Below are 27,668 nucleotides of genomic sequence, written 5' to 3'. Positions count from 1 at the left end.
TGCTGAGCAGGGAATGGTCACTGTCCCAGGGCTGCCAGAGCTCCAGGGGCGTTTGGACAATGCTCTCAGGGATGCACAGGCTGGGATTGATGGGGTGTCTGTGCAGGACTGGATGGTGAGTCCTTTCCAGCTCGTGATTTTGAGAATGAAATGAAGACAGGCCCAACCCTGCACAAACAGGGGTTTGGGGTGAGCAGGGGAGCACGGTCACCCTCAGCCTGAAGGCGGGGGGGAAGGCACAAGAGCTCTCTGAGGGGCTGGGGCGAGAAGGTGCAAGGCTCCGTGTTCTCTTCCTCGAGGATCTGCACGGCGGGGCCGGCATGAGGAGGACGATAAGCCCCGGCTGGAGAGGAGCAGAGCCGCCCTCAGCCCCTCCCTGCCGGTCAGTGGGGAGGACACCGCCCCGGAGCTTTTCCCGCCGCTTTTCCCGCCGCCATTCCCGCCCCTCCCTCACGGCCGCCCGGCCCCGCCCCCTCACGCGGGCCCTCCCTTTGGCCCCGCCCCTCCCTTTGGCCCCGCCCGCCGGCCCCGCCCCGTACCCGCCCCCGGCAGGCGGGGCGGTGGGGCCGCGGGGCCGCGCACGGGCACGGCGCGGGCGCCATGTTGGAGCGTCTCTGAGCGCGGGGTCTCGCTGCGAGCGCGGCCCGGTCTGCGCGGGACTGGGGCGGGGGAGCCGCGCGGAGCCGCGGGGGAATCGCCCGGGCGGATCATGGACGTCGAGAGGCTCCAGGAGGCGCTGAAAGGTGGCGGCGAGGCCGGCGGCGGGGGGTGGGGGAGCGGTGTCGCCGCGCTGAGGGGAAGACCGAGGTCCCTCAGCCCCTGTGGGGGTAGCGCCCCTCGCTGGGGGCCACGGGTCCCCGCGCTGTGGGGAGGGGGCTGCTCGCTGGGGGGGTCCGGCAGGATGGGGAGTGCCCGGGGGTCGTTATGGGTGAGTGGAAGGTAGAGCCCCCGATCCCCGTACCCAACGACCCTCGGGGCTGCGTTAGGGGATCGGTGGCTCCCGGGTCTCCCTGGCTGCCGCCCTGTGCTCCCCGGCCTGGTCTCCCCTTCCCCACATCCCGGCCCCTTCCCTCATCCCGGCCCTGCCCGGACCTGTCCCCTTCTCCCTCCCCAGACCTCTCTGTTCTGGGCTCACTTTGAGGAAATCGGCCTCTCTCTCTCTGTGCCGTAGCTGCTCAGAAGTTGCAAATCAACTTTTGCTGCTCTGGTGCTGCGTGCGGTTTCTCCACAGGAGCAATAATAAGTGTTTCCCAGGTCTGGGGAGCTGGTGGAGTTCATGGGAACAGCCAGAACGCTGTGAGAGCGCGACAGTGTTTGTGTGTGAGCTGTACTTACAGTTAAAGTAAATCACTAATTACTGCGATTTTTGTTCTGTCCTGTCTTCTTTTACCATTCTTTTTGTGTCGTTCTCATGCCAACAGATTTTGAGAAGAGAGGAAAGAAGGAAGTGTGTCCAATACTGGATCAATTTCTTTGTCATGTTGCTAAGACTGGAGAGACGATGTAAGTGTGACTGTTTTGGTGGTCCTCAGTTGTGACTTACAACAATTCTGCATTTTAAGTCAATGCGATTCTACCAGGATTCTCTTTTTTGCCTGTAGGTTGCTTCAGTGAGCTAAATAAGCTTTCCTTAGTTCCCATTTAATTTTGTGTGGATTAGTTCAGTTTGCTGATAGTTTTATCTAACAGGGGCAGATTTCTTGTATAGGCTTTGCTCGGGGGTCTGTCAATTCGTGCTGATCCTGCTCAGCACAGCAAAAACCTGTTGCTTTTCCTGAATTTTAAGAGAGATCCAGGTTTTGTAAGTGGCAAGTTCAGCTGCTGTTTAACGTCTGCTGTACACTCTCGTCTAACTGTATTTATAGTATCTAATTGTGTTATTTACATAGAGATATCAGCGGCTCAGATTATTTCTTTCTGGGCTCTGCAACCACCCTGTGATTGTGTCTGGGTGCTGCTGGTGAGGAGGGGACAATCCGGAGGTGCTTTTTGCCGATGAGATGTGTGGGAACTGCTCTGAACTGCGGTCGTTTTTCAGCTCGCACGGGATATTCCCTTTTCCTGCCCTTTCTGGGAGGTTTCCCCCCGGGGTTTAGGGGTAGCGCAGGGAGCCGCGCTCCTTTCAGGGATCGGTGCTGCTGCTGGTGACTTCCTTGAGGATCACTATTTGGCAGGAAGGGGAAAGGCTTCCCCGGCTGCGTTGCCGTGGTTGTGCTCACTTTCTGGCGCCCAGGCTGTCTCCTTGTTTTTGAGGCCTAGTGCCAGACTACGGCTCCAGCAGGGGAGATGTGCTTTTACGAGTGTTTTGTGAGCAACCAGTGACCGCAGGGGCTTTGTTTGGGTTTCTAGAGTCCCTCTAAACTTGTAAGAGGTTTTGTTGTTTTTATTTTTTTTTCTTTCTTTTTTTTTTTTTTGGTAGCTTGCTAGTATTGCTTGGATTAATGGTTTAGAAAGAAAAACAAGTTCTGAAATGTACTTTGCTCTTTGAATAGAAGGCTCAGGCTCAGCAGACATACACAGTTGTAATGTTTAATATTTTGATGTAGTGCTTATTATACAGAAAAAACACACCACAGTAAGCCCATACTAAAATATGGTTAAAATATTTTTTCCATTTGGAGATATTTCTTCAGGTTGTTTTTACTGTTTCTGCCACTACCACATATATTCCAAAGTAATTTTATAAAAGTCATTCTATAGGGGCAAGTTCTTGGGAAAATTATTTCCTGTCTGATTTTATTTTCACTTAGGAAATCTAGGTTTATTTATTATTTTATTTTTACAAACATAAACCTGAACCGGAATCTATCATCTGTCTTCTTGTTTTCAGGGTTTTCTCTGTGGGTGTTTTGAGGTCTGTAGCTCTTTTCTTAATTCTTGAAATTTTCAGTTGCATTTAATCGTTTTTTTAAAAAGTGTTGGATGTGAACATCAGAAATGTCTCATTTAATCTGGAGACAGGCATGGAAATACTGTTCTATAATGTTAAATTTGCCTCAGATTATCTATCAAAGTCTGTATTTCTTTATCAAACGTACTTGTGTGTTAGCTGATGTGTTAGGTATCCAAATATCAGGAAATAACAGAAGAAAAATTAAAATCTCCTGGGAAGCACTTATGTGAAGATTGATAATGTGCATTTTAAGAACTTAATACATTTTTAAGCTGGTACAGCTTGACTGTTGTACAAGTATTCTGGAATACACAAACTGACCAAATACATATAGATTTAAAATGCTCCAGGTAGACTTTATTTTCACTTATGCAAAAGTAACTGTGTAATAGAATCTAAACCAGTAATAAATAGATACTTTGGAATGAGAAGATAAAATAATAGTTTGCAGTGACATTTGTTAGGATTTTTACAAAGTTCAGAGTATAGTTTAACGAAAACAAACAGCAAGGATGGTTTAGTCAGAGGTAATTACACCAATGGTTTGCAGACTTGATTATTGAAAAACAATGGATCTTACTCAGTCACAGCCTGTTCCTAATGTAACAAACAAAAAGTGCTGAGGCAAATCAGGACAAGTGAAATGTGAAATATTTTGGCTTTCAGTTATTAGTTCTAGGAGAGTTACATGGTCTTCCTGGGGGTTCTGTCAGCTTTTTAACTTCTTCACGAATACAGATATTTAGAGGATAAACTGCACTTTGCCTCCTGGGATAAATGTTCTCACCTCCCATATGTCTCCAGACACAGTTGCAGCAGATCATGGTGACTCTTAGGAAACGTGGTTTGAAAAGGTACTAATGAAGTAAATGAAAGTGACTCTTTAGGTTCTCATCAAAGCCTGATCATGGCACACGTAGTTTGCTCCACAGATGGCAAGCACAGGCTCAGGTAAGGTCGCTGGGTACCTCCCAGCCCCCACTTGCTCCAAAGTGCTTATTCATCTGAGGGAGTTGGGAACAGGTAGGTGCAGGTTTAGGTGAGGCTCTGATCTTCCTGGGATTTCTCTGGCAGCAGCCTTGGCTGCTGCAGCCCATGTGTCACTGTTTCACTTGGGCTGCTCAGCTGCTCCTGCAGCTCCATGGGAACGTGGGGCAGGAACTTCTCACAGTCCTGACGCTTTTGGACAAGGCTCAGTTCATTGATCCACATGTTTGTCCCTGCTAGCTGCTACATCCAACTGCAGTGCAACTGGAGAGGTGGTGAAGGGGAGGGACAAGGGGTGAGAGGTGGTAAAGCCACCACTGCACCTATGATAAGGTTCTTAGTATCTTTATTGTAATTAGAGGTATTTTTCATTTACAAGGAAGGTGTGGAACAAAAGCGTTGCTAATTTTGGTTCCATTATCAGTGTAAGCTTAGTTGTGTTATCGGTGCTGTGCAGTAAAATCCTGATCATACAATGATGTGCATTCACTTCATCTTTTTGAAGTTAGAGCTTTCCTGTTGTGCCAAGTTAACCATTCACTTAATTGCTGGTGAGATTATGGCCTACATTTACAAAAGCCAGTCTAAACTTCCTATATGAGAGGTGACAGAAGCAAAAGTCTGATTGCTTGGCTGCTTTGATATATTTTTGTTTCTTAACAGTTGCCGCGGTAAGGCTTAGCCTTAGGTGAAATATAAAGTCTTGAGTCTTAGGAATTTTTTTTTTCCAGAGGAGTGACATAGTCCTTAATTACCCTGGCTTTTTACTGACATATTAACATGGAATTTCCTTAGTGAGACCAAGTACAGTCAGGGAAGTTAGCTATAGCCTCCTTGTGTCCAGATTGTAACAGATCAGTGTGACTTGCAAAACCAAGGAAAGAAAAGAGAGAAGAAATTTTTTAGTCCTAATACTTTACTATATCTGAAAGACCTTTAGAAACAAGATGTGTTTTTGTGCTTTTTTTTTTTTTTGTAGGAAATCCACTTACCTATTTTTTCTGAAGTAGAAACACCTTTAAGAGATGGGATGGAAATCAAAGCACTGCATTACTAGAAGTGAAATGTAACAGTGAAATTTTTTTGTTGTTTCTGAAAAATTCTTGAAAATAGACGTGAAGATCACTTATCAATTGTGATGTGATCTTGTGTCCTGTATTTAAAATGTTTTCTTTTACCTCTTAGGAAATGCTCTTGGGTTTAGAGTCACTCTGCCCCTTCAATAGCAAAAATGTTTTTAAACCATTAATTTGGGTACTTCACCAAGAAAATCCAGTGGGTTGAACTGGAAAGGAGAACTAGGATTTTCTAAAGGGGAAAATCAAATTTAGAAAACAGAAGCAATCAAAAATTTTATGTTGGTTTTCTATGCATTTCCCCCACTCCTGCCCTGGGGCAGGGAACCTATAAAGTGCAGTTTTAATGGCTTTCTGTAGTGGAAAGTATAATGCAGAAGCTTACTAATAGTGAAGGAATCCAGAAAGTAGTGAAGTACCAAAATCTGGAGCACTACAGTTCATAGGCAGAAGTGATTAATTGCAAAATCCTTCTAGGCCTAAGTAGAGAACACTGCCCAGGATGTGATGCAGTTACACCGGTTCCTCCCCTTAATGCAGCATAAACAGCCATTAAAATACGTTCTGGTTTAATCTCTTCCTGAGTGAAATTCCTTTGGAAGCTCTGAAATGTTCATTTGAACCTCATCTGAGCCTGAAAACCGAAGTTGTGTCTTTGCATGTTTCCTTGAGGGCTGACATAAGTGTTATTTTGCAAAGTTTTTTGACTCAACTTTAATTCACGTGATTGTAGGGCAAATATGGACATCAGTACTATAATCACAGAATCGTTGGAAGCAGCTTCTGGAGGTGATCCAGGCAGACCCTGTGCTCAAGGGAAGCTAATTCCTAAGTCAGATAAAATTGATTAGGGCTTTGTGCAGCATTTCTGAAAATCTCCAGCCGTGGCAATTCCATAGCCTCAGTTTGGCTCCCTGTTTCACTGCTTACCCACGTGTACTGAGAAGAATGTTTCCCTTGGAGCATCCTGGGCCTGGTGCCTCTCACCCCACACTTGTGCACCTCGGAAAGGAATCTGTTCCTATCTCCCTGGATGCAATTATCCCTTCAGTGGTGAGGGTGAGCAGGGAGATTCCACCACCCCAGCCTGTTCTCCGGAGGCAGAGGTGCTGCCTTAGCTTCCTGCAGCAGCCTTGGTCACAGCACGGGCTGACAGTGCTCAGGTTCCCCTCTGCCAGCACAGGGCTCGCCCTGCTGTGGGCTCTGAGCAGCAGCGTTTGGAAGTGGGTGTGGTTGGACTTTGGATCCCCAGCAGCACAAGCACTGCAGTGGAGCCTGATGCTGCACTGGGGCTGCAGCTGCCCAGCTCTGCCAGGGCAGACTGTGCTGTGCCTTGCTCAGGCTGAACTACAGTGTTCTCTGGTCTCCCCTCCTCAGCAGTCAGTCAGGTGGATCAGGGATGATTTGCCTTTGGTAAATTACATAACTGTAAATGTAAGTTACATAACTGCAGTTCTACCAAAGATAATGGCAAAAATACTTTTGACCTTTTGATGCTGTTTCATGTACCTTATGTAGCAGTGAACTGTTTTCTTAATACATTTTTAACCTTTTTGAATCAGTTTAACTTTTCTATTAGTTTGTTGCAGCAGGGAAATAGTTTGTCAGCTGTGGAATAGCTGAGTGAAGATCCAGTAGCCATGAACTCCTACATGAATAAGTTTGCATTCTCAGTTTAAGTGTTTTTACTGTGTATTCTGAACACTTGTATAATATCCTTTCTCTTGTTACAAATATATAGATTTTTAGCCATATGTTCTCTGGCTTATTTCACATGCTTAAATTTAATTTTTTTTTAAAGTACGTTCTCTGCTTTTATTCAACGAGCAGTTTTCTTGCTCGACGTGTCTGCTAGCATTTCTTCTGATTTGGAGACAGCTTACTTTCTGGAAATCTTAATGCCTATTTGAGAAATGTAATTCCTTATGATTTTTTTTTAATGAAATGAAACAATTCTCCAGTTCTGCCATAATAATCAGGATCATGTTTTTCTGAAAGAAGCCTCTGTGTGCCTTTGTTAGTGTAAGCCTCTTCCATTTCTATGCTCTCAGCAAAGCAAGAGATGTGAGTAAACTTCCTTGCATTGTTGTCCACTATTATTCCTCACTAACTCCATTCCATTCAGCATCTGGAATTACCTCCCACTAATTCCCACTCCACTACCATTGTGTTTTCTCTTCCATAATCCACTGATGTCTCGAAAGGACAGGGATCTTTGGTCAAAAAGCCTACTGATGTACATTTGTCAACTGATTTAGCTTCCTTGCTCTTTTACCTCTACTATAAACAAACATTTCTGTGTGTATGAATTGTGCAGCTGTAGTACTTCAGACCAGTCGGTGGTGATGCCAATGAAATCACTTGCTGCTTTGGGAAACATACACTGTTGTAGTGTTTTATTTTAAGTGCTGCCACTTCATATCTGTTGGGAGTGGTGTTTACAGTATAAAGGTCAGACTTTAACTACCATTATAAAATGTATGTGATGAACTGAGCCTAATAAACATGAGTGTCTCTGTGGAATACACGTGTAAGGAAAGGTGAAAGGCAAACTCTGATTGCAGCTCTGAGGGTTTGGGGTAATTGGACTGTCTTATTCACAAATGTAGCTCTTTGCACACTGAGATTTGCACTGAGTGTGGCTTCCTTCCCTGTTGCTAGACACAGTTTGTTCTTGTAAGCACATTTCCTGATAATCTTTTTGGCAGCCAGTCCGTGTCACTTTGCACAGAAAACCACCCCATCATGTATCCTCTAGTAGTTAATGCAGTTGCAGGTGTTTTTGATGATCTTTTTTACTTGTATTCTATGGTCATCCTTCTCCTCAAGCTCAGTTCTCTGCATTGCTTGATAGGATTTGTTGTTGTCCTCAGGGTTTATCTCGGTTTGTACCTTCACCTCTCAGTGACGTTGCTGTAGTGACTGCCTCAGTGTGACCTCTGGTATTTTCCAGTGGACCTCAAGTGTCTATTCTGTGGGGGCTCTTCTTGTTAGTATTTGATCTGAAGTACTTTTCCAGGCATTTGGGTATTGTTCACTCCATATTACACTTCTCAGTGGCAAGGATGATTTTCCATTTTGACTTTGTAATTGGTGGGCCTTGATCCCTGTTCCTTTGGGAAGGTGTCCTGTATTGCTTTCTATTCTGCAATAAGAAAGTTAATTTTTGAATGAAAAATGTTGTAATCTTGTACTTTTTTGTTCTGTGGCCAGTTTTTGTCTTTAAAGTAAAAGAAAATGAAAGGTACTTGAGTTTCGTTTTAGAACTAAAGTTAGTTACAGAATGTTTTAGGATATTCACAGATGTACTTCCTAGAAAATTTTGGACTGAAATTTTCTTCTGTTCTGTGGGACAGCTGTATTCTGTTGGAGTTAGCTGAATATTTATCAGCAGAGATCAGAATTAGTCCCTTGATGATTACAGATAGTGTTTTAATGTCTTCTTTAGCTGCCTGTTTCCATAACTAAGTCTTAACCTTTGTTGTTCCTGGCAAGAGCAGTAGTAATTTGCAAGCAGCAGAGGTGAACACTCACACTATTGAAGTAGATGGAGTTCTAATGTCTGACAGTTTCCCTGGTTCTGGAATGAGCTCATTGTGCTCCTAAGGAGAGCAAAGACTGGATTTAGGCTGACAACAATCAGTGAGTGAAAATGGAAAAACACCTCCTGTGCTCATGGGAAATACCAGTTTTTCCTCTTTTGAGCTCTTCAATATATTTTTAATTAAAGTGAAAGGTAACGTGAGGTAAAATCCTACTGAAGATAAAATGTGAGAGTGTTTAATTTTACATGAGTTACCAGGTGAAAGGGAACAGGATGCTCCCCTAGGACGAGTGCTTTGCCAGTGTTTTCCTAACAGGAGCACTCTCTGCAGCAAGGCAGAGTGTTCAGTGAATTCACCCTACTAGAGCACCTCAACTTCTAAAATTGATTGCTCATTTAGAAACACCCATAAAGGATCTAGCACTTGCCTAGGGCTTTTTAATGTTAGGTTGAGGGATTTGTCTGCTTGCCAGAAGCATGTGAGAAGCCAGTCTCCATTGGGGTACAGGGGATTTTACTGTGTAAATCTGTTGTCATTGTTTGGAATTTCCCGTGTTAATCTGCACTGTGTGAATGTTGAAGATAGCAATAGTGTGCAAAATCATGACACTAAAATGAGTTGCATCAAAATACTGTTAAAATAAAGCCCAGGAAATTAAAAATAAGTTTAAAATATGAAGAATATTTGACAAAAGAGTGGAATTAGGTAAGGTGGGTTCTGTTAACCTGGTTAATGAGTCCAGCTGCTTAAAGGAATGCCTCAGCTCCCTACAGTCACATCACTCATCTTGTTCTGCCTTATCTGCAGCATTAGTTTTGTGGTTAGATCAGTGATCTGCCTCACCTCCCTGTGTGTGGGATCACAGCAATGTGTGGGAGCAGCAGAGCAGGCTTGTCCCTTTTGGTGTAGACCAAGGACAAGGTTAAGTGTGTGGTGGGGCAGCACCCTCCTGCTCTGCACTGGGATGAGATCCCTGTGGGAACCTCAGCATGGTTCATCTCCCCGTTAGTGGGAGTTCAGTGCTGCAGCTTTTGATCCTAGAACTTTACAGAGGTATTTTCTTAAAAAATTTAAAGCCATTTCTCTACCATTGAGCACACCTGGTTAAGAAGAAATCTGTTCCTATCATAAATAATGAAATAGTAATTCCTGTACAAAAGCTAAGATGTCAAATGGCAACAGGTTTGGGTTTTTTCATTTGTTGGTCTGAAAATGCTGGGAACTGTGTTTTACAGGCAGTTCTTAAGATTTTTAGCTTGTGCACTCCTTTTATATTGCTGTGTATTTCCAGGCATCCTTGTTTATACCCAGTGAATAGATCTCAAGTTAGTGTGCTGGATAAGGTAAGGATTGATAGAAAACCCTGGCAGAAAGGGTGGAGGGAGTTTTCTCTCTGTGCTGCCTTCCCACCCAAAGAGCAGAGATGCCCGAGGAAAGAGGAAAGAGCTGAGCATGGCCTCGGTCTCGTTCTCCCCCAGGCCTGCAGTGCTGGGGTTCCCCGAGCAGCTGCAGCTCTGTTGGCTGCTGAGAGGATCCTGCATGCTGCTCTGCTCCGTGTGCTGAGCCGCTGCCAGCCGGCAGGACAGGACAGGCAGTCCCGGGCAGGCTGCAGTGCTGCCTCCCTGCTGCTGCTCTTTGCACAGCCTGGGGGAAGGGAGCCACGCTGAGCTCCTCATGCCTGGCAGAAGTTCTGTGCTCCCTGCTGGCAGACACGGGCCTTGGATTGGAGCAGTGGCATATTCCATCTAGTCCTCAATAATTCCTGTTTGGATACATCTTGCATCGAGGCTGTGGAAGAGCAAGCTAGAAAGTTTGCTGCCTTGCCAGGGGTTTGAATTGAGTATGTGATTGCTGAGTGCACTTCATTTTCTCTGCCTCTTCTCTTTCCAAATAGTTCTGGAAATCCCATTGATAGACCAGAATAGAAAAGGAATTAACTTGTTTTGGATGAAACTTTAATTTTGCTTTTGACAGCCTGGGGAAATGACTGCGTCTTAGAGTGTATCTTCATCTGCTACGAGCTCTAGAACAAAGCACAAAAGAAAAGAAACAGTTATTGAAATTGGCAAGTTACTTCACTTCAAAACACCTGTTTCCTACTAGCAGGTCTCTGTGGGAATCTAAGCAAAAATCTGGGGGGGCAAAGGTAATACAAGTGACTCATATCTCTTGTTACGTGTCACGTGAATCACTCAGAGATTGTCCTCTGGTTCTGTCCTCCTGTATTCTGAGGACATTGCCTTAAAATCAGTTTGGCTGGACATAAAGTGTTGGCATCCGAAATATACTAATTTGTATTATTTATAATTATACTTTTTTTTTTTAGATTTTTGCTTGTCAGAGAGCCAATAGTAGGAGAAGTATGGAGAGGGAAATACTTCTTTTATTAAGTTCTGATATTTCTTTTATGGCCTTTTTGATGAACAGAATCAATAGTAGATCTACTTTGGTTTCATTTTATGTTCAGTGTGGTATGCAGCATCTCTCCAAAACAGATGGCATCCTTTTAAAATTTAAATCAAGTAATTTTGTAATGAACTTAAACACTGTGAAATCTGAAGACAGACATCCCACCAGGACTCCTGGGACTCTTCATGTTTTAAGTACGTAGCTGGGTCTCTGGAAGCTTAACATCTCTTCAATATAATGTTTTTCTTAATTAAACCTGTAATCTGTGAGGCAATTCCAGAAAGATTTATGAAATCATTTCAGTACTTCCATTTCAGGAGTTAGCCTTGTCTTAGGCACTCTGAATTCTTTCTCCAGTTCTTCAGCTAATTTTAGGTTTTGTCCAGCTTTGCTCCAGTGAGTCTTACTGGAGTTTGAACTTCAAAATCTTGTAGAATTGATGGAAAGTGTTTGGGCCATATGTTCTCCCTTAGGGTTCTGTCTGTAGTTTTGTTACAGTTTTTAGAAAGGGTGGTGAGTAGGTCAGGCTGGTTGTCTTCTGCAGTCCAACCTCCACCTCATGTCCAAGTCGTGTGTTGGTGTTGGGGAGCACTTTGTGTGTTGTAGCAAAGCCTTGCAGTGCAGTGCTAATTACATGAGAGAGAACCATACCATTTGTTTGACATGGATAGTTTCCCTTAAAAATAGTAAAGATTTTCATGTTTGTCAGGTCTTGCCCAGACAGCTTTGTTACACATTTCAGGCTTTTGGCTCTTGTTGAAACCTCATCTCCCAAAGTGGCTATGTGAAGTGGCAAAAGAGTCAAATGTAAAAACTTGTTCAAAGGTCAGAAGAAAATGTAAGTTAATTCTCTGACATACAAAAATAGTGCAGATATTAGCAGAGGGTTCTCCTTCTCTCCAGTAACCATTGTGGTAAGGGAGAAAGCTGCTTTCACAGTTTCACCAGTACAAGCATTTTGCATAAGCAGGAGATAAGGGAATGGGGGGCATGTCTCTTACACTCTGGTAGTGCTATGATCAGATTATTTCCATGTAAAATGCAATTTTGTTTGGATATGCATGTTTGGAAGGATGAATCCTATGCAAATCATGTTAGCAGAGACGCAGTCATTCCTTGCAAGCAATTTTGTGCTGCTAATTCTTTGAAATCAAAGCATTGCATCAGATTTCTTGCCCTGTTTTTTGTCTGAGGTGGCCTGTTCCTTGTTGAAGATGCTGTTCATCTAGTGAATTGGTGCATTTCTAAACTTGGTTAATGTTGCTTGGCAAATTCTGTTGATCTCTAGTAATGGATTAGTTCCAAGAGAAAATCGTGTAGTTCAAGTACAGGTGTGAAATAGATTGATTGCTTTTATTGGAGAACAGAGTTATTTAGGGTTGTACAATTCTTTTGTGTTTCTGCTCTGGCAATGTTAGATTGTGTCTAAATTAGTCTCTTTATTTGTTGTTGTTTTCTATTATTCTTCCCTGTGCAGTGGAGATATTTTTGCTGCTTCATCAGCTCTTAGTGACTCAGTGTATTATTGTAGCATTGTTCTGACTGTGGGCTTCCCTTATACTCCTTTGTGGCTTTCGTCTTAGGGCTTAACTTTCTTGTTTTCACCTACTAATTTTGACCCCATTCTGGGGTTTTATGTAGTTGTGTGTGGGATTAAAAAAAAAATGTAATTCATTGGCGATTTTTTTGCATAGCCTGTCATTTAATTTAATCTCTGCTGGCTCATTTTGTGTCTTATGTTTTCCCCCACCCTTTCCTAGCCTTTTGTCAGGTTGTCTCTCTAATTATATGTAAATCTTCTCAAAACTTGCTGATGTTTCTCATAGGATTGGCTGTTTGGTCAGTTGCTGTCTGCTTTCGTGATTGACTCTGAAAACACAACTGTCTTCAAACACTGAAGTCTCTTCCATCCGTGATTCTCTTATGTTTCTAATTTTTTCATGAAATTGCAAGGTCAGGGACTGCACTAGGGTACAATATTAGGGTGTTAAACATCTTTTCATACCTTAAAGTGCATTATCATGTATTAAGTGTTTAAGTTAGGTGCAAAGACTGATCTGTTGGACTCTGTGTGAGCCTTCATGCTCTCAGTTGCTGCTTGACTATTAAGGGTGCTTTTTAAAAAACAGGTGAATTGTTGAGTTACACTACCATCAGTCTCTCCTGGGAGAATTTGAAATGAGGGGTGGTGTCTGTGTGGATACAAGATGTAGTTCTGAAGTGCTGTGATTGATTGCTTCTCTTCAGCCATTCCTTTGCCTCTGACTCTTTTTCTTGTTAGGTGCTTTTTTCCTGAAATCAGTTTCTTCCTCTTGATTTTCTGTATGTCAGAGCAAATCATTTAGGTTGATAAAAGGGAAGGATGTATTCCTTCCAGTGCAGGAGCTGGTGGGAAGGAAGCAGAGGACTCTTATGATAAGCTGGCATTTTTTCCTAAATTATTTGGAGTATGTGTGGAACTACAGGCTCATTAGCCCAGGAGAGCTCTTTGTACAGGTGCATTTACACAGGGTGACCCAGATACTGCAGTGAAAGGTGCCTTGATGTACATAAAATGTATATAACTACAAAGCTGTCGTGCTCTAGAACGAAAGTACACTGAACCAAAACATCTGGGGATCAACTAATTTTTTGAGGTATTGTTTTTGAAGGTATTGTTACAGGTCATGCAATGCTCTCAGGAACTTTTTTGTTTGAGTGGCTATAAAGCTTTCAAAGTTGCTGGTACAAATTCCCAAGCCAGTGTAGTGGACAGGAAGAGCATGGTTTGGAAGAAAAGGCTGATTATGTGCAATGCTGAGTGGGAAGAGCAACTATTTATAAACAAGCCTGCTCTGAAAAAAGTATGAACAGTATTTTCTCCCTGGAATTTCTTGGATTTGTTATTCTTACAGACCTTAAGATGTTTATCAGTTATTTATAAAACTTAACTTGTACATAAAGCAGAATGTAGAAGAGTTTTCTCTTAATTTAACTACTGAAGTATTGACCAAACTTTTCTCTGGTTTTCAGGTTCTCACATTGTGTAACAAAGCAGAGAAAACAGAGGTCTTTCTCAGGAAGCTTGTGATACATGTGGAATATTTTTCTTGTTCTGAAAACCAATATTTGGCACTTGTTTGTCCCTTTTGTTTGTGTTTCTAAGTGACCAGTCTTTCAGTGAATGGTGAAAACTTAAAATCTCTAGAAGTGCAGATGTAGATTGCTCTCGTAGCTAGGAGGATATACTACTTTTAATCTTAATTTTGTATTGTCTAGCAGTTCTACTCATTGTTTATGAAGGAACTGGTCTTCTCTGTGGACAAGATGTGTGAATTAGTAGAGTTCAGCTGATGCCAACTTGTACATGTCATTTTCCTAGACTAGTAAAGCAGGAAAGGTGACTTTGCTCTTGTGGCACTCATTTTTGATCACTTCCACTAAGTAAACGGGAACTGAGAAAATCTTACTGTCCCTGCAGAAATAATTCTGGGTTTTTTGGTCAGAGATGAGTTCATTATTTTAACAACACTGATGTCAGGAGAGGTGCAGGACAGCTGTGTTTATAGTTTGAGCTGCAGTTCTGTCTGAGATTGCACTGAATGTACCAGTGGCCTTTGAGCAGTTCAGCTTTCCTGCTGCTGCTACTGCTGCCACAGCAGCAGGGAATTCAACAGTGCTGGAAAAAACTGCTGGAGAAACAGTAAATGTCTGAGCAGCAAGGCTGTGCTGAGCCCCTGCTGCTGTGGTTACACTGCTTGTAGCAACAGCTTGTTGAGTTGATTTAAGCTGGTGTTGTTGCTATATCTGGGTTAGCTGTGGTCAGCCTTGTGATTGCAGGATGAGTTTATCCTTAAACTCTGCTGCCTCTGTGTGTAACCTGTCCTGTGCTCCCTCCTCAGCAGGCATTTTACTGGTGTTTTGGAATGCAGGTTGAGAGATACTTTCTATGTCAACAGTTCAGCGTTTTGCAGATATAAATTCTGAACCTTTTTATAGTGAGAGAAAGACTGATTAAAAGTTAGAGTTTAAAATCTGAGTGATAGTTTTCTTGACTTCTCTATATGGGGAAAATGTTAGAGTCTTTGTTTTCTGTAGCTTCAACATTGTAAAGGAGCTGGTGGGTGCTGCTTTCAGGCAGCAGATTGCCTTTTTAAACCTTATGTTGTTGATTTATTTCAAACACTGATGGGCTAATAGTCTATGAAAAGATAAGTGTTACTATTTAGCAAGAAATAAGTAACAAAGGAAATAAATAACAGCTCAAGTTTTAAAGTGTGGAAATATATCCAAATGGGGTTGTCAAAGAATGTTTAGAATAATAGTGGAATCCCCTTTCATGAGGCAAGTAAAGCTCTTGGGATGCTCTGTGGGGAGTAATCCCACACTGTCATGGGGTTATTTACTGTGGTTCTTGGTGTGTTTGTGTATTAAATCTGTGATTTGTTACAAACACTTTGGTTTCATGGTGGTAACATTACAGAATTGTACAGCTTTTTTATTTAACATTTGCAGTAGTAATGCCTGGTATTGTGCATTGGATCATTATAGAATTCTGCTTTGGGTGTGGAATCCTGATTGGAGACTTAATCCAGTGAGACTCTGTGGTGCTCTTTAATCCATGCCATTCCCTTTCGGGACCTTGGTGTTTATTTATTTATTAATTTTTATTATTATTATTCACTCTTGTGTGGGAAAACAGAGGTTTGCTTTCCTCTTTGGAATTCCCCCATTCTTGCAAATCTGTCATTCCTAATAAAAGACAGGGGCTGTTTTCCCCCTTTTCATCTCATAATTATTTCTTGGAGACAAAGGAGAAAATTAAGGCAAAGATGGTGTGGCACTGCTTTTCTGGTGCAAGCAGGCTGATAGAGCTTCTTTGACCTGTGGTTTGGGATTCGGTGGTGCTGGAGAAACAATCATCACCACCTGTGGTTCACAACACAAATAGTTATGTCAGCCTCACAGAAGGGCAGCTGCTTCATGGGTTGAAAATAGTCAGGGCTACCAAAGGCAGCCTGTAGAAATACAGCCTTTGGCTAAATGGTTTATATATAGTTTAATATTGCTTTGAGCAGGAGCTGAAGGGCTGTCCAGAGGCTCACATTTTACACTTGTTTGATGTGAGCCTGCTCGTGCCAGATCGTGTATGTTAAAGGTAAATGTCAAAGATCATTTCTCTCTTTATTGTCGGTTTGTTATTCCCTGTTTCTTTTTCTCCATCCTGGAGCTGGGCAAGCTCCTGCATCAACAGGAATAGAATCAAATCGATCCTGAACTGAATCAGTTGCTTTCATTTTGCTCCTTGTGCTGCTCAGACATGCATGAGCCTAAGGAGGCCTGAGTGGCTCTTGGGGCTGCTGTGGGTGTGGAAGGGCTGGCTCAGCACTTATTTGTTGTATCCAGTGTGAGGGATCTGTTTGCTTGAAAATTTCAAAATCTAGAATTTTATAAATGATGAAACTTGAAATTGTAAGGCAGAAGGTAATTTGGAAACATCATCATAGCTTACTGCTGTGGGAATGTTTCTCAGGAGTCAAAGTTGTTTTGCTCGCTTATTTGTCAACAAGTGCCAACTGTGATATAGAAAATACTTGCCTTTTTGAATAAAAGGGGTACAGTGAAATGCTTTTAAGGTATGTGGAGTAACAAAAGGCCTTTTGGTAAGGGTTTATAAAGGAAGCAGATAATGCTGTGTACACTTGCTCTATAGATTCCAGACGTTTTGGTGTGGTGGTCGTTTTTTTCCTTTTCCTTGCTCCTTTTGTGAGCTCAGTGAAAACTTTAGGCAGCATGTAGGCTCACTTTACGTTGTATAGACACGTGCATATTTCACATTTAGGTTTGCATTGTCAGTGGATATTTGTTTTTTAAGGAAATGGCTTCCCCTACTGTTAATGGCAATTTATTTGTGTTACATTGTTCCAGTTTAATTGTTGAAATAGTTACCGTGCTTTAAATTCAGGAAGGAAAATAACAGTGCATTGCTTGCCTCCTTTATCTTAGAACTGGCATACCAGGGTGAATGTTGTTATGCAAACATAAACTTACACTGTTTTTCTTTGGGTTTAGAACTAACTTGCCTATGTATCAATGCTTGTGTTTTATGCAGGGTTCAGTGGTCTCAGTTTAAAGGCTATTTTATTTTCAAACTGGAGAAAGTTATGGATGATTTCAGAACCTCAGCTCCTGAACCAAGAGGGCCCCCCAATCCAAACGTGGAATATATTCCCTTTGAAGAGATGAAAGAAAGAATCCTGAAAATCGTCACTGGATTTAATGGGTATGTACTCTTTGTTTTCTAAAATCAGGATAACAAACATATTTTCCCAGTTTTTAACATAGTAATTTGTACTATCTGTCTGGGACTGTTCATTTTTCTTCCTCAAATGGATTAGCAAAAGCAAATATGCAGCTTGGAAGTACATTGCAGTAGTTTTTGAACTTTGTTATTTTGTCATTGAATGAAAAGTGTGACATTCTGTGATGTCATTCACTTTGTTTTTTCAATATGTAGTTAGTTTTTAAACAGTGGAGTTCAAAGAAGCACCATATTACTATATGCATCTGAACAGTTAAATAGACAGTAAAGTCAGATTTCTTTCAGTATGATTTGAAATACCAAATGGAAAGAGGTCTTCTGGTGTTCAGTTTCTGATTGTTTTGTGGTGGTTCACTGGCTTTTGAAGAAGTCATGCTGTGTGAACAGGGTGTGACCAGGAGGCAAAGTTGTACCTGGGTTGCAATTGCTAAATTTTGCCAGATTCAAATTTATAGCTGAAGTGATATTTGCTAATGAGGGACTTGGGGTGTTTGATCTGTTGCTGACAGTGTCCCAGATTGAAGTGTATCTATGCCTTTTTCTGGTTTCCTGATTTTGGAAGTTTTTGTTTCCTGTCAAATAAAGCTCCTGATGTTTTTGTCTTATTTGGTGTGTCCTTTTTACTAGCTTATTTTTGTTGTTTCTAAACTGGATTACATACTTGCCATAAGCTGAGTCATCCTGATTGTGGTGCTCAGTGCTTATTAAAAAAGACTTCCAGCATTTTTCTCAGCTTGTTGATAAACAGGCATGTCCTAAATCTTGCCTCCCTGGTACCTGAAATTTCAGGTTCGGAGGTGCTACTAACATGTCCTTAGTACTGTATTTTGATGCCATATTTATCATTTATACTGTCATTGTTCCATGCTACTTCATTTATTTGCAGTTTAGGAGTTAAAATCAGATTTCCTCTTCCCCCACCATTGCTCTTGTGTAGGAGACTTCTAAGAATGTGAAATTCAGCTTGTTCTCAGCCCCCCAATATTTATACCGGGCTGCTTCACTGCAGGAATTTAAAAACAAACCTATCCTTTATGCTCAAGTCTGCCTCTCTCCCGCCTCCCCCAGCTTTTTGTTAATGCTTCGTTGCCCACAGAATGGGTAATGTTCTCCCAGGGACAGCTAATGAATGGGCTGCTGTTATCTGCTGTTGTTCCCAAGTGCACTGAACAAACCTCTGGATGACAAGTCTGGAGCTTAGGCTGTGCCTGTGCTATTTTCATCCACTGCTGTAACACTTCAGGGTGCTCAGCTTCCTCGTGCTTTGCACTGAAACTCCCAGGCTTTGAGGAAGCAAACTGCATCCATTAGTTCCCTTGAAGGAAATAATGCCTGGGGATGTTTCAGGATCTGAGATTGCAGAGTGGTTCATTCAGTAAAGCCTGTAACCCCCACAGGGAGGATGTGATTGTAAAAGCTGAATTGTCTGGAGATCTATCCTAAAAGTAACAGCAGCAGGTTTTGGGTTGGGTGATTTATATATTCAGGCTTCTTTAGAGCTGTGGGTGTCATTTCAGGGTGCCAGAGCAGACATGGATGCAACTTGATGTGACTTTATTATTGGAGTGTTCTTGTTAGTGTTTAGGAGTGAGGGAAAGAGATTGTTCAAAGTAGCAAATTTTTGAAAAGTTTTAATTAGAAGAAGTAACACATTAAGAATGACCCCTGTTCTGGGCTCTTTCTAGCTGAAGTGCCTTTTAAAGAAATTACAAACTGGCTTTTTTAACCTGTCTGTATCTTATTTGACATAGTGTTTGTACAGGTTTGCAGAGCCAGATTCTCTTTACAATTCTCTTACAATTGCTTTGGAGCAGGAACTTCTTGCCATTTGTTATCCTTTTATCTTTTGTTAGTGAAACAAGGAAGTTCCAAGGTAGGTTGTTGGGGATCTCTGATGACTGAAGTTTTCACAGCATGAATAAAAGCGATCATGATCCAATTTTTTTTTTGTTTTTGGCTACAATTTAATGTAGCTGTTACAAGTAGTTTTCCCAGATCCCTCTTGAATCCTGTCCATGCAATGAATTTTTGGTTTGTAATTCATTCTGGACTGTAGTGCTGGAAGTGCAGTTTTGAGTGGGTTGGTATAGAATTTTAAGTGGTTACCTTAAGTGGGCAGATGAGGACTATTCATGCAGCTCATGTGCTGAGCTAATTAAATTTCTGAGCATTTACAGTCCCTTCTCATGCTGCTCACAGACTTTACATTGGCGTTCCTTTACAGATTTACACCAATTTAAATCGCTTCTCTTTTAAAATCAGGTGGTTGCACTATTTTAAAACAATAATTTCACCAAAAAGACTTCCTGAGATGAAGTTAACTTTGGGGTTTGCCGCATTTACAAATGTTGAAGGAGTTCCATGCAGAGGAGTGATTGTGTAATATCGGGTGCCCTCTGCTGCTCAATACCTGAAGTTCACTTTGCTGTGAAGAATTTGGAGGGAAATGAGCTGGCTTTTGCTTTTTTTCTTTTTTTATTTGTTTTTTTGTTTATTTTTAGAGTAAAATAGGAACACAGCCTTTACTAACTTTCTCAGAAAATAATAAAAGTAGAATTTTCACAAAAAAATGTACAGTGTAGGGATATATACATTCATGCATGTCAGTCTGTATTGATGCTGCTGTGGATTTGGTGTCAGTTGTATTCCCAGCCACAAAATGGTTCATAAATATTGTATTGTATCAAATATTATTCTTAGATAAACTTTTTAAATGCTTATGGCTTCAAATAGTTAACTGTAAAAATGCATATTTCAACTTTATTGAAATATTCTTGTCAGAAGTTTGTTAAAGCGTAACACTGAACTTGGATTGAAAGTGTGTGACACCTCAGGTAACTGGGAATTGTCTGTAAAATACTGCTTGTCTGAAAGGTCAGTTTCTCATTTCAGCAGGGGTGAAATTGAGTGCAGAATTGTCAAAAACAAAAATGTGTTTCTGTGGTTCCTGTGGGTTTATACGTCAGTAATTACTAATTATTTTTCCTGATCTGTTCCTTGATAGATGAGTACATTATCCAGTTGTGGCAAAATAGAGCATTTGTAACAGCTGAAGTATAATGATTCTACTAATTCCAACATTTACTGTTTTTTCTGTAACTGTGTTTTGTAAAACCTGAAATAAACTACAAGTTGAGACATTTTTAGCTCTAATGTGTATGACTCAAATTTGTTTTGAATCCCTTACAGTTTCTGTTCTCTGTATTGCAGTAGTACAGTCAGAAAATTTACTGTTGGTGATCTGATTTCCTTTTCGTTGTTTAAATGAATCCTTTGAGTTGTGGGATGATGCATTTAGGATTCTACTTGGGTTTTGGTGGTGAGCACAGGAAACAGCTTTGTGTGAGACAGGGAAAAACAAACCCTTGAGGTGCCACCCAAAATTGCTCATGGTAACAAATTTCAGTACTGGTTTTGTTCCACCTTCTCAGTAAGGGGAGGAGAAAGTAATAATGCTGTTGCTTCCTAACAGTCATACTTACTAAAATAAATTGTTATAAATCTATTTCATTGCAGCATCCCCTTCACTATCCAGCGACTCTGTGAGTTGCTGACAGATCCTAGGAGGAATTACACAGGAACAGACAAATTTCTAAGAGGTGTGGAAAAGGTATGTATTTCTCAGAGAGAACACAGCTCCTCAGTTGCAGCCACCACTTAATAACTTCCAAACTGCTCCCAAAGGTCTGCTGGTTTCCTTGGGGCTCAGAGCCAGAGTATAGCTAATGGCTCTTCTGAAGTGTCTGAGTTTGTTTCGTACCTTTCAGCAGCAAAAAGCAGTTTTAAAATAACTTCAGACATAAAAATTTAACTCTGAGCTGCAACTGCTGTGTTTCCTACTCACTGTGCAGTACTCCACCTGCAGTTTGTGGAGGGTGTGTTGGCAGTTTTTATATGGAGTCCTAGTTAGAAATAATTAGCTGAAATACTCTGATTCTTTTGATCAGGCATTTTTTTCCACATTTTTTACCATTCCTGAATACTTTGTTTTCCAGAGATCCCTCAGTTAGAACTTATGGACTCTCAGGCCTGAGGCTTAATTTATGCTGGTTTCATTAGGACACACTTAATAAAATCCTGAATTTTAGCATGATTATGGCCTGACCTTGTAAGTGGGAGCAGATGTACTTTAACAGATCTGAACAAAATCCTGTAACTCTTCAAGTTTTGGGATGTTGTCAAGAGCTGAAGCTTCTGTTTCTGAACTCTTGATGTGTTTGTTGTTTGTATATTACAGAATGTCATGGTTGTCAGCTGTGTATATCCATCTTCAGAGTGAGTATCATCTTTTCCATGAAATTTCAAGCTTGTATTACTAGCAGAATGAGTGTGTCTAATTTATTTCTCTTGCTGTCAGTAGTTGTATCTAAAAGCCACACATGCAGAGTTCAGATTTTGTTATCAATAGTTAAATCAGCATGGTGTCTGCAAGTGTAGTAATTTGGAAATAAATAAAAAACCCCTTGGGGACTGACAGTGGGTGCTGTGTATGTTTGGGATTGGGAAATTCTGTGCAAACAAGCTTAAAGTTATTTAAAGTTCATTTATTCATAACATTTTGTTGTTTTATTTGCTAGGAAAAATAATTCCAGTAGTTTAAATCGGATGAATGGTGTTATGTTCCCAGGAAATTCACCAGGGTACTCTGACAGGTGAGTTTACTCCCAGGGGTTAACTTCTACTGGATAAAAGCAGTGGAGTTCTGGGAATAGCTGGTTCAGATCCCTTTTTACCTGATGTGATCCCAAATAGGTAGCCTTAAAAATGAGGTGTGACATGGAATACTGGGAGAGTGGGGGTAGAGGAGGCATGAGCATAGACACTGTGTACTCCATATTTTGATCTCTCTGTAACCTCTTTGTTAAGAATTTTCTCTTGTTATTTAAATATTTTCATCAAAGTTTGAACGTTGTAGGCAAGGAGTGTTTTATTCAGTATCAAACAGCAAAGCACCTCATCTATTTGTTTAGTTCTGTTGATCTTTTAAAGCAAGGGAATAGCTGCTTTCTGCCAAATAGGAACAGATGACTGAGAGGCTGGGTTAATTATTAATTATTAATTTTAAAGATCGAATGTAAATGGCCCTGGGACCCCCAGACCTGTGAGTCGGACGAAGGTTTCTTTGTCAACTCCCATGACAACCAACGGTTTGCCAGACAGCACAGAGCATAAAGAGCCCAGCTTGCAGCAAACAGAGGAGAAGAAACACAGGTTTGTCAGGAGGAATCTGTTTGATTTTCTTTTTTTTTTTCCCCCTCAGGTTTTTTTATTTATGTTTAAAAAATAGTTTAAAAAAAAGACTAGCCATGATGGCTTTGAGGTTTTGTTATGTAATAAGTGAAGCAAATTCTATTGTTGTCACTTACAGAGTATTTAAATTAAAGTAGCTACTACTTTTTAAAAAAAGTGACAATATACAGAATGTTTTTCTTCAGTAAAAGCTACATTTGCTTTTGTTGGTTGTAGTGAATCTCCAGCATCTGAATCAGAAGGTGCTCAGAGCAGCCCAGTGAAAAATAAGCACTCTGAGGATGATCCTGCAGAAGCAGAAGGACATGAGGTAAAAAGACTTAAATTTGACAAGGATGGGGAAGCCAGAGATGCACCAAACCAAACTGCCTCCAGTGAAGGCTCTTCAGGCATGGGGGAGGAGACAGAAGCATCCTCTACATCTCAGGATAAAGAAAAAGATGCTACTTGTGCCAGACAGCACTGTACAGAGGAAGAGGAGGAAGGTATTTCAGATTTCACTGTCTTTGTGCATTTTCCAAGGAGTTGGGACTTTTCTTTTCTGCAGACCAGTGCTGGTGGGATTGCTGAATGCTTCTAGTTGTGCTTAAAGATGAGCTGCTTGTTCATACTTCAATTCTGCATAATTTAGCAGTTCTGTTATTTTTTCCTTGGTTCTGCAACTCAATTTGAAACTTACACAAGAGTCCTTAAAATCTTCTTAGGCCGTAAATTAGATCAGGGTGCACCAAGAATTCAAAAATCCCTACTTTAGGGTATCATTGGGTGTCCTCATCCTTTGCCCAGAATGGGGATGGGTCATACTCATGTTTTATTGTCTTTATTAATAATGGAATTTGCTTAAATACAGATATAAATTTATGTTATTTCACTGAGGAGACTGAGCAACAGTGTCCTCAAATCCTATAAGAACAGTAAAAATTATCTCACTGTAAGGCAGGCTCTGTACCTAAGTGAAAAAAAAGTAAATAACTGCAGTTAAGAAAGTAATCTATTTCTTACATCATCTTCAAAGTTTCCTTGGGGGCTCATGTGTTTGTACAGTGATCCTGTAGATGATGATGGCTGTACACTTGAAACAGCCATGGTTTCATAGTTTGCAAAAAACTGCTTCTGAAGGCAAATAGAAGATGTGGGGAAGCAAGAAAAAGTTACTTCTTAAAGTTTGTCTTTATCCAGTGAAGCTTAATTAAGTGAAACTACCTATTAAATAAAATAACTGCACTTTATTTTATGCTATGTTGGGGTAGTTTGGATATCCTGACAAAGGTGGCTACTAAATCTTTTAATAAAACTGAGATTTGTCTGTTTTTCCCATCCTTGACTGTTTTGTGGAAGTTTTGCTCAGCATAGCTGGGAATGGAAATAGCAGAATTAAGGTATGCTGAAAAATCCGTTGGTAATACTGTTCTTTCTCTGTTCCTAGAATCCTTCATGTCTCCCAGAAATGTTGGTGCAGACAGAAAAGATCAAGAAAAAGACAGTGACTCCTCAAGTGTGGCCGAAGAGAGCTCTGAGGAGAGCAGTCAGATGGAGGAGTCTGAGCAGTCCCGGGCAGAGAAGGATTTACACTCGGCTGACACTGAAGTCAGTGCATCTGCCACTAGTGGAGCTGACTGCAGTGAAACAGAAGAGCTGGGGTCCTATGCTAGTGAAACTCCAGAAAATTCCTCAGAGACCCCCATGGAAAACAGTGATGAAGCCACAGAAACTGCAGATGAACCTATGGAGCAAGACTAATTTAAATAAACTTAGAGGCAGTATTTTCCATAAGGCTCCAGTTTTACACTGTATAAATAATTTTATGTAATAAAGTGGACCTTTAGTTTTACAAAAAGAAGCAGGTTGTAAAATAAACTTCTCCATGGATTGAACCTTGAAAGAGTTGTACATGATAAGAACTGTGAAATACCAGCTCCTTCAGGTCCTGCTTACCGCTGAACTTTCGTTTGGTCAAATCAGTGGTTTGTGTATAGTTTTTTTTATTTAGAATAAAAGTTTTTAAACTGGAAGGTAATTATAATTTTGACAACTTTTTTGGAGATCACCACACCTAGTTGTATGTAAGCAAGAAAGCTTTTTGTCTTGTCTTTTTCTGACAGCTCTAGCAGTTACTTCATATTTTGGTTACAGTTTCAACATTTGACATGTGAAATACGGGGTTTCAGGCTGGTTTCCGGATTTTTATTTGAATACACACCAAGAAACCTTCTGTTGTGTGTTTCAAATGTGTTCCATTTCACACACACATCTCCACACAGCATGCACACCTCCGTGTACCCTCGCTGTTCTAAGGGGGAAAGGGTATATTTTTCTGTTTCTATAAAAGAGAAATACAGCAAATACTTTTTCTATAGGAAAAGACTGAGTTCACCTCTCAAGGCACTTTGCTTTGCCTCTGGAAAAAACAAAGCAAATGAAATCTGGCCCATATGAAACCCTGGAAATACTAACATTGTTGAAAACACCAGAGTAAACACATTCCAAGAGAACTGTTCCAATGACAACATTTTTGTATACTTCTGAGGTGCCTGAGTGAAAGGAGTTCATTTATTTATGAGAAAATGTGCTTTATGTTGAGAACGTTGTAATCAAAACATTAGCTTAAACTTTTGTAGAAGAAATGTTTGAAAATAAGACAATACCTTGGAAGAAATGAGCAGGTATTTGCTTTTTTTGAGTGCTTCTTGGAGCTTTGTGAATATTGTAGAGAAGTCTCAGAGTTCCTGCAAGATTTGCAGGAGGCATTGGGCTGATCACACCACTGCAGGGGAAGGAGGGAGATGTGACCATGGTCATGTTCCTGAGCTAAAAGGGTTAGGGGTGCAGAGAAATCACCATGATTTGTATAACATTTTGGAAGTGAACTAAATATTTTTGAACATGCTACTTTGACAGCCAGTGTTACATTTTTTTCAAACCAGCTCAAAGCACAAAACTACTGCTTTAAACTCAATATTTTCCAGTTCCCATATTTAAAGACATGCAAGCTGCAACCTCCCAGTCACAATTACTGGCTGCCAAATTTATACCTGTTTCTTCAACTGTACCTTTTTGATATTTAGAATTTTTAAATTTCTGTAAAGTAGATTTTTTGTAGATTGTAATGAGTGCTCACTGCCATTGTGAAACGGTATATAATTGTATAATTTCTGTGTGTAAACTGAATGCTTGGGCTTTCAATACAGTATTCATATAAAGCAATAAATATTAATGTTATGAAATATCTGAGTACATTTTTATCACAATTGTCCCTCTTTGGTTTTAAGTTCATGTACCTGAAGTACAAAAATGACCTCTAAAATGCATGCTGATAGTTTCTTGTACTACATGGTCTGCTTTGTATTGTTTGGGGGGAAATTTAGGTTTTGATTAATACCAGGATTAATTTGGCTCAGTTGGACTATTTATGAAGTTATTTCTTGCTGATGTTACCTATCAAGTTGTGAGCAGACAGGATTCAGGGAGACGCTTGCAAGAACAACAAAAAAATCTTATTGATCGAGATTCCCCTTGCAGAAGGAAAATTGTACTTTGACTCATTTTCATTGTGCTGAAGGGTTGGATGTGTGTTATCAGATTAAAGGACTGAACCAAAATGTTGAAATTAGGAAAGTTTGAATATATAGTGACATCTTACACTTCTTTTTTTTTTTTTTTTAATATTTTGCCAATGAGAAAATTTTAAAATTTCTAAGTTTAGAGATTTCTGAAATTTTCTTTAGATTGTTTATTTGTGACGATATTGTCAATAAACTTGTTCTTTAAGCACCTGTGACCTTTCCAGATGTTTGTTTGAGCAGCATTAGTGCCACTCCTGCAGAAACCTGCAGAAGGACTTTGAGATATGCATCCATTTCTGTATCTGCAACTTATTTTAATGGCTAATAAAAATTGAAATGATGCTTCAACCTCACAGCAAGGATCTTAATCCTAAATGTGTACCTACTTTTAACGAAATCTGCTTTAAATTCTCTAATTACACACCCCAGAGCACATGGCTTCAAACAGAGTGGGTGTAGAATTGGGGAAGAAGGTCTGACTGATGGTGCTGAGGCCCTGCATCCCTGCAAGTGTGCATGGACCAGAATATAATTGGAAAGTGAAATGGAGTTTATTTTTCAGAGTTCAAGGGCCAAGTCAACACTTAATTCTGCTCTTGATATTAAAAAAAAAAAAAAGTTAAATTATTTCTTTATAGTATCCAGGGTTCTCTGTCTTTTGTAAATCGTCTTTGATCTACTGTGGCCTTTCACAAAGTGAACTTTTTTTAAAATACGAAAATTTTGTTCTGGAGGTTTCCAAGGCTGGGGCACCTCTGCTGCACCAAGCATTGTTTTTAAGCATTTCAGTAGGAAGTACTGTAGGTGGAAGAGTAAATTGGAATTGTGTTTCAGTTGATGACTGGCCTGGGGGATGCAGGAAACAGGCTAAAAAAATATTCTGCTTCAGCCTATGAGTTGTTTTGTGTGTGTGATGTCCTTTACTCGAGCAGTTCACTGAGAAGCTGCAATCATAACTGTCCTGGGTCTGCAACAAAAGAATTAAATTTTTATTTTTAGCTGCTTTGTTAATTGTATGTGAGTGGGGAAAAAATAATCCAGAGTCAAAGCCTGGTAGAATCTTAGTTCTATGAGTTTTCTGTTGCAATAGTGAAGTGGCAGCACAGTGATTTATTAAAAGTAAATAGTTTTTTCCTAGAATGGATGCCTTCTATTGACTGCAGCTGTACAGAACACCCTTCTGCAATTCTTTGGCCTTTTTCATTCATACATAGGAAGAGTTTAAAGGTTATTTGCAATTCTGTGTGTCTCGGGTCAGTGTTTTTCAGTGAGACGAGTATGGAAGAGCTATGGATTGCTGACAGCATCCCAATTCCATCCCTCCATTACCAACGGGACACCCCTGGTTTGTAACTTGGAAACTTGTTCATCAGCTCTTCATCCTTGTTCACCTCAAGGACTTGGAGTAGTTGTGTAATCCTGCAGGAAGCAAAATAAGGGGTGTGAAAAGGGTTGTAAGTGAGATAAAAAGAGTTGTGAGATAAAAAAGGCTGATGAGAAAGCAGAGCTGTCTGGACCAGCAGCACAAGGGATGTACCGGGGTGACATGGATGGGGACAGCGAGCCCAGCACGGCACAGCCTGTCCTGGCTGGAGGTGACACAGCTCAGCACAGCCATGTGCAAGGGGAAGGACGAGGATTCCC

The 27,668-nt window shown here is 40.8% G+C and overlaps 1 protein-coding gene across 1 annotated transcript; it reads left to right on the top strand.

Annotated features, from left to right (window-relative positions):
- The first annotated feature begins 555 nt into the window (after positions 1 to 555).
- Positions 556 to 26,232, top strand: PPP4R2 (protein phosphatase 4 regulatory subunit 2). The gene is made up of 9 exons (XM_085072272.1): positions 556 to 743; positions 1,422 to 1,503; positions 17,002 to 17,172; positions 20,728 to 20,821; positions 21,449 to 21,486; positions 21,789 to 21,863; positions 22,279 to 22,422; positions 22,678 to 22,946; positions 23,888 to 26,232. The coding sequence occupies exons 1-9, from the start codon at positions 710 to 712 to the stop codon at positions 24,199 to 24,201; spliced, it is 1,221 nt and encodes a 406-aa protein (XP_084928398.1). The 5' UTR covers positions 556 to 709; the 3' UTR covers positions 24,202 to 26,232.
- The last annotated feature ends 1,436 nt before the right edge of the window (positions 26,233 to 27,668 follow it).

The sequence above is a fragment of the Lichenostomus cassidix genome, chromosome 12 (genome assembly GCF_008360975.1).
Source record: "Lichenostomus cassidix isolate B80296 chromosome 12, HeHo_3.0, whole genome shotgun sequence".
Lineage (NCBI taxonomy): Eukaryota > Metazoa > Chordata > Aves > Passeriformes > Meliphagidae > Lichenostomus > Lichenostomus cassidix.
The sequence above is the reverse complement of the archived record's forward strand: the minus strand, read 5'-3'. Positions and strand labels throughout refer to the sequence as shown.

Excerpts from the sequence above, each read along its gene's own strand:
- PPP4R2 (XM_085072272.1), top strand. The coding sequence starts at position 710 with ATGGACGTCGAGAGGCTCCAGGAGGCGCTGAAAG. Across the intron at positions 1,504-17,001 it reads GCTAAGACTGGAGAGACGAT|GGTTCAGTGGTCTCAGTTTA; the intron begins GTAAGTGTGACT and ends TGTTTTATGCAG. Across the intron at positions 22,423-22,677 it reads ACAGAGGAGAAGAAACACAG|TGAATCTCCAGCATCTGAAT; the intron begins GTTTGTCAGGAG and ends TGTTGGTTGTAG.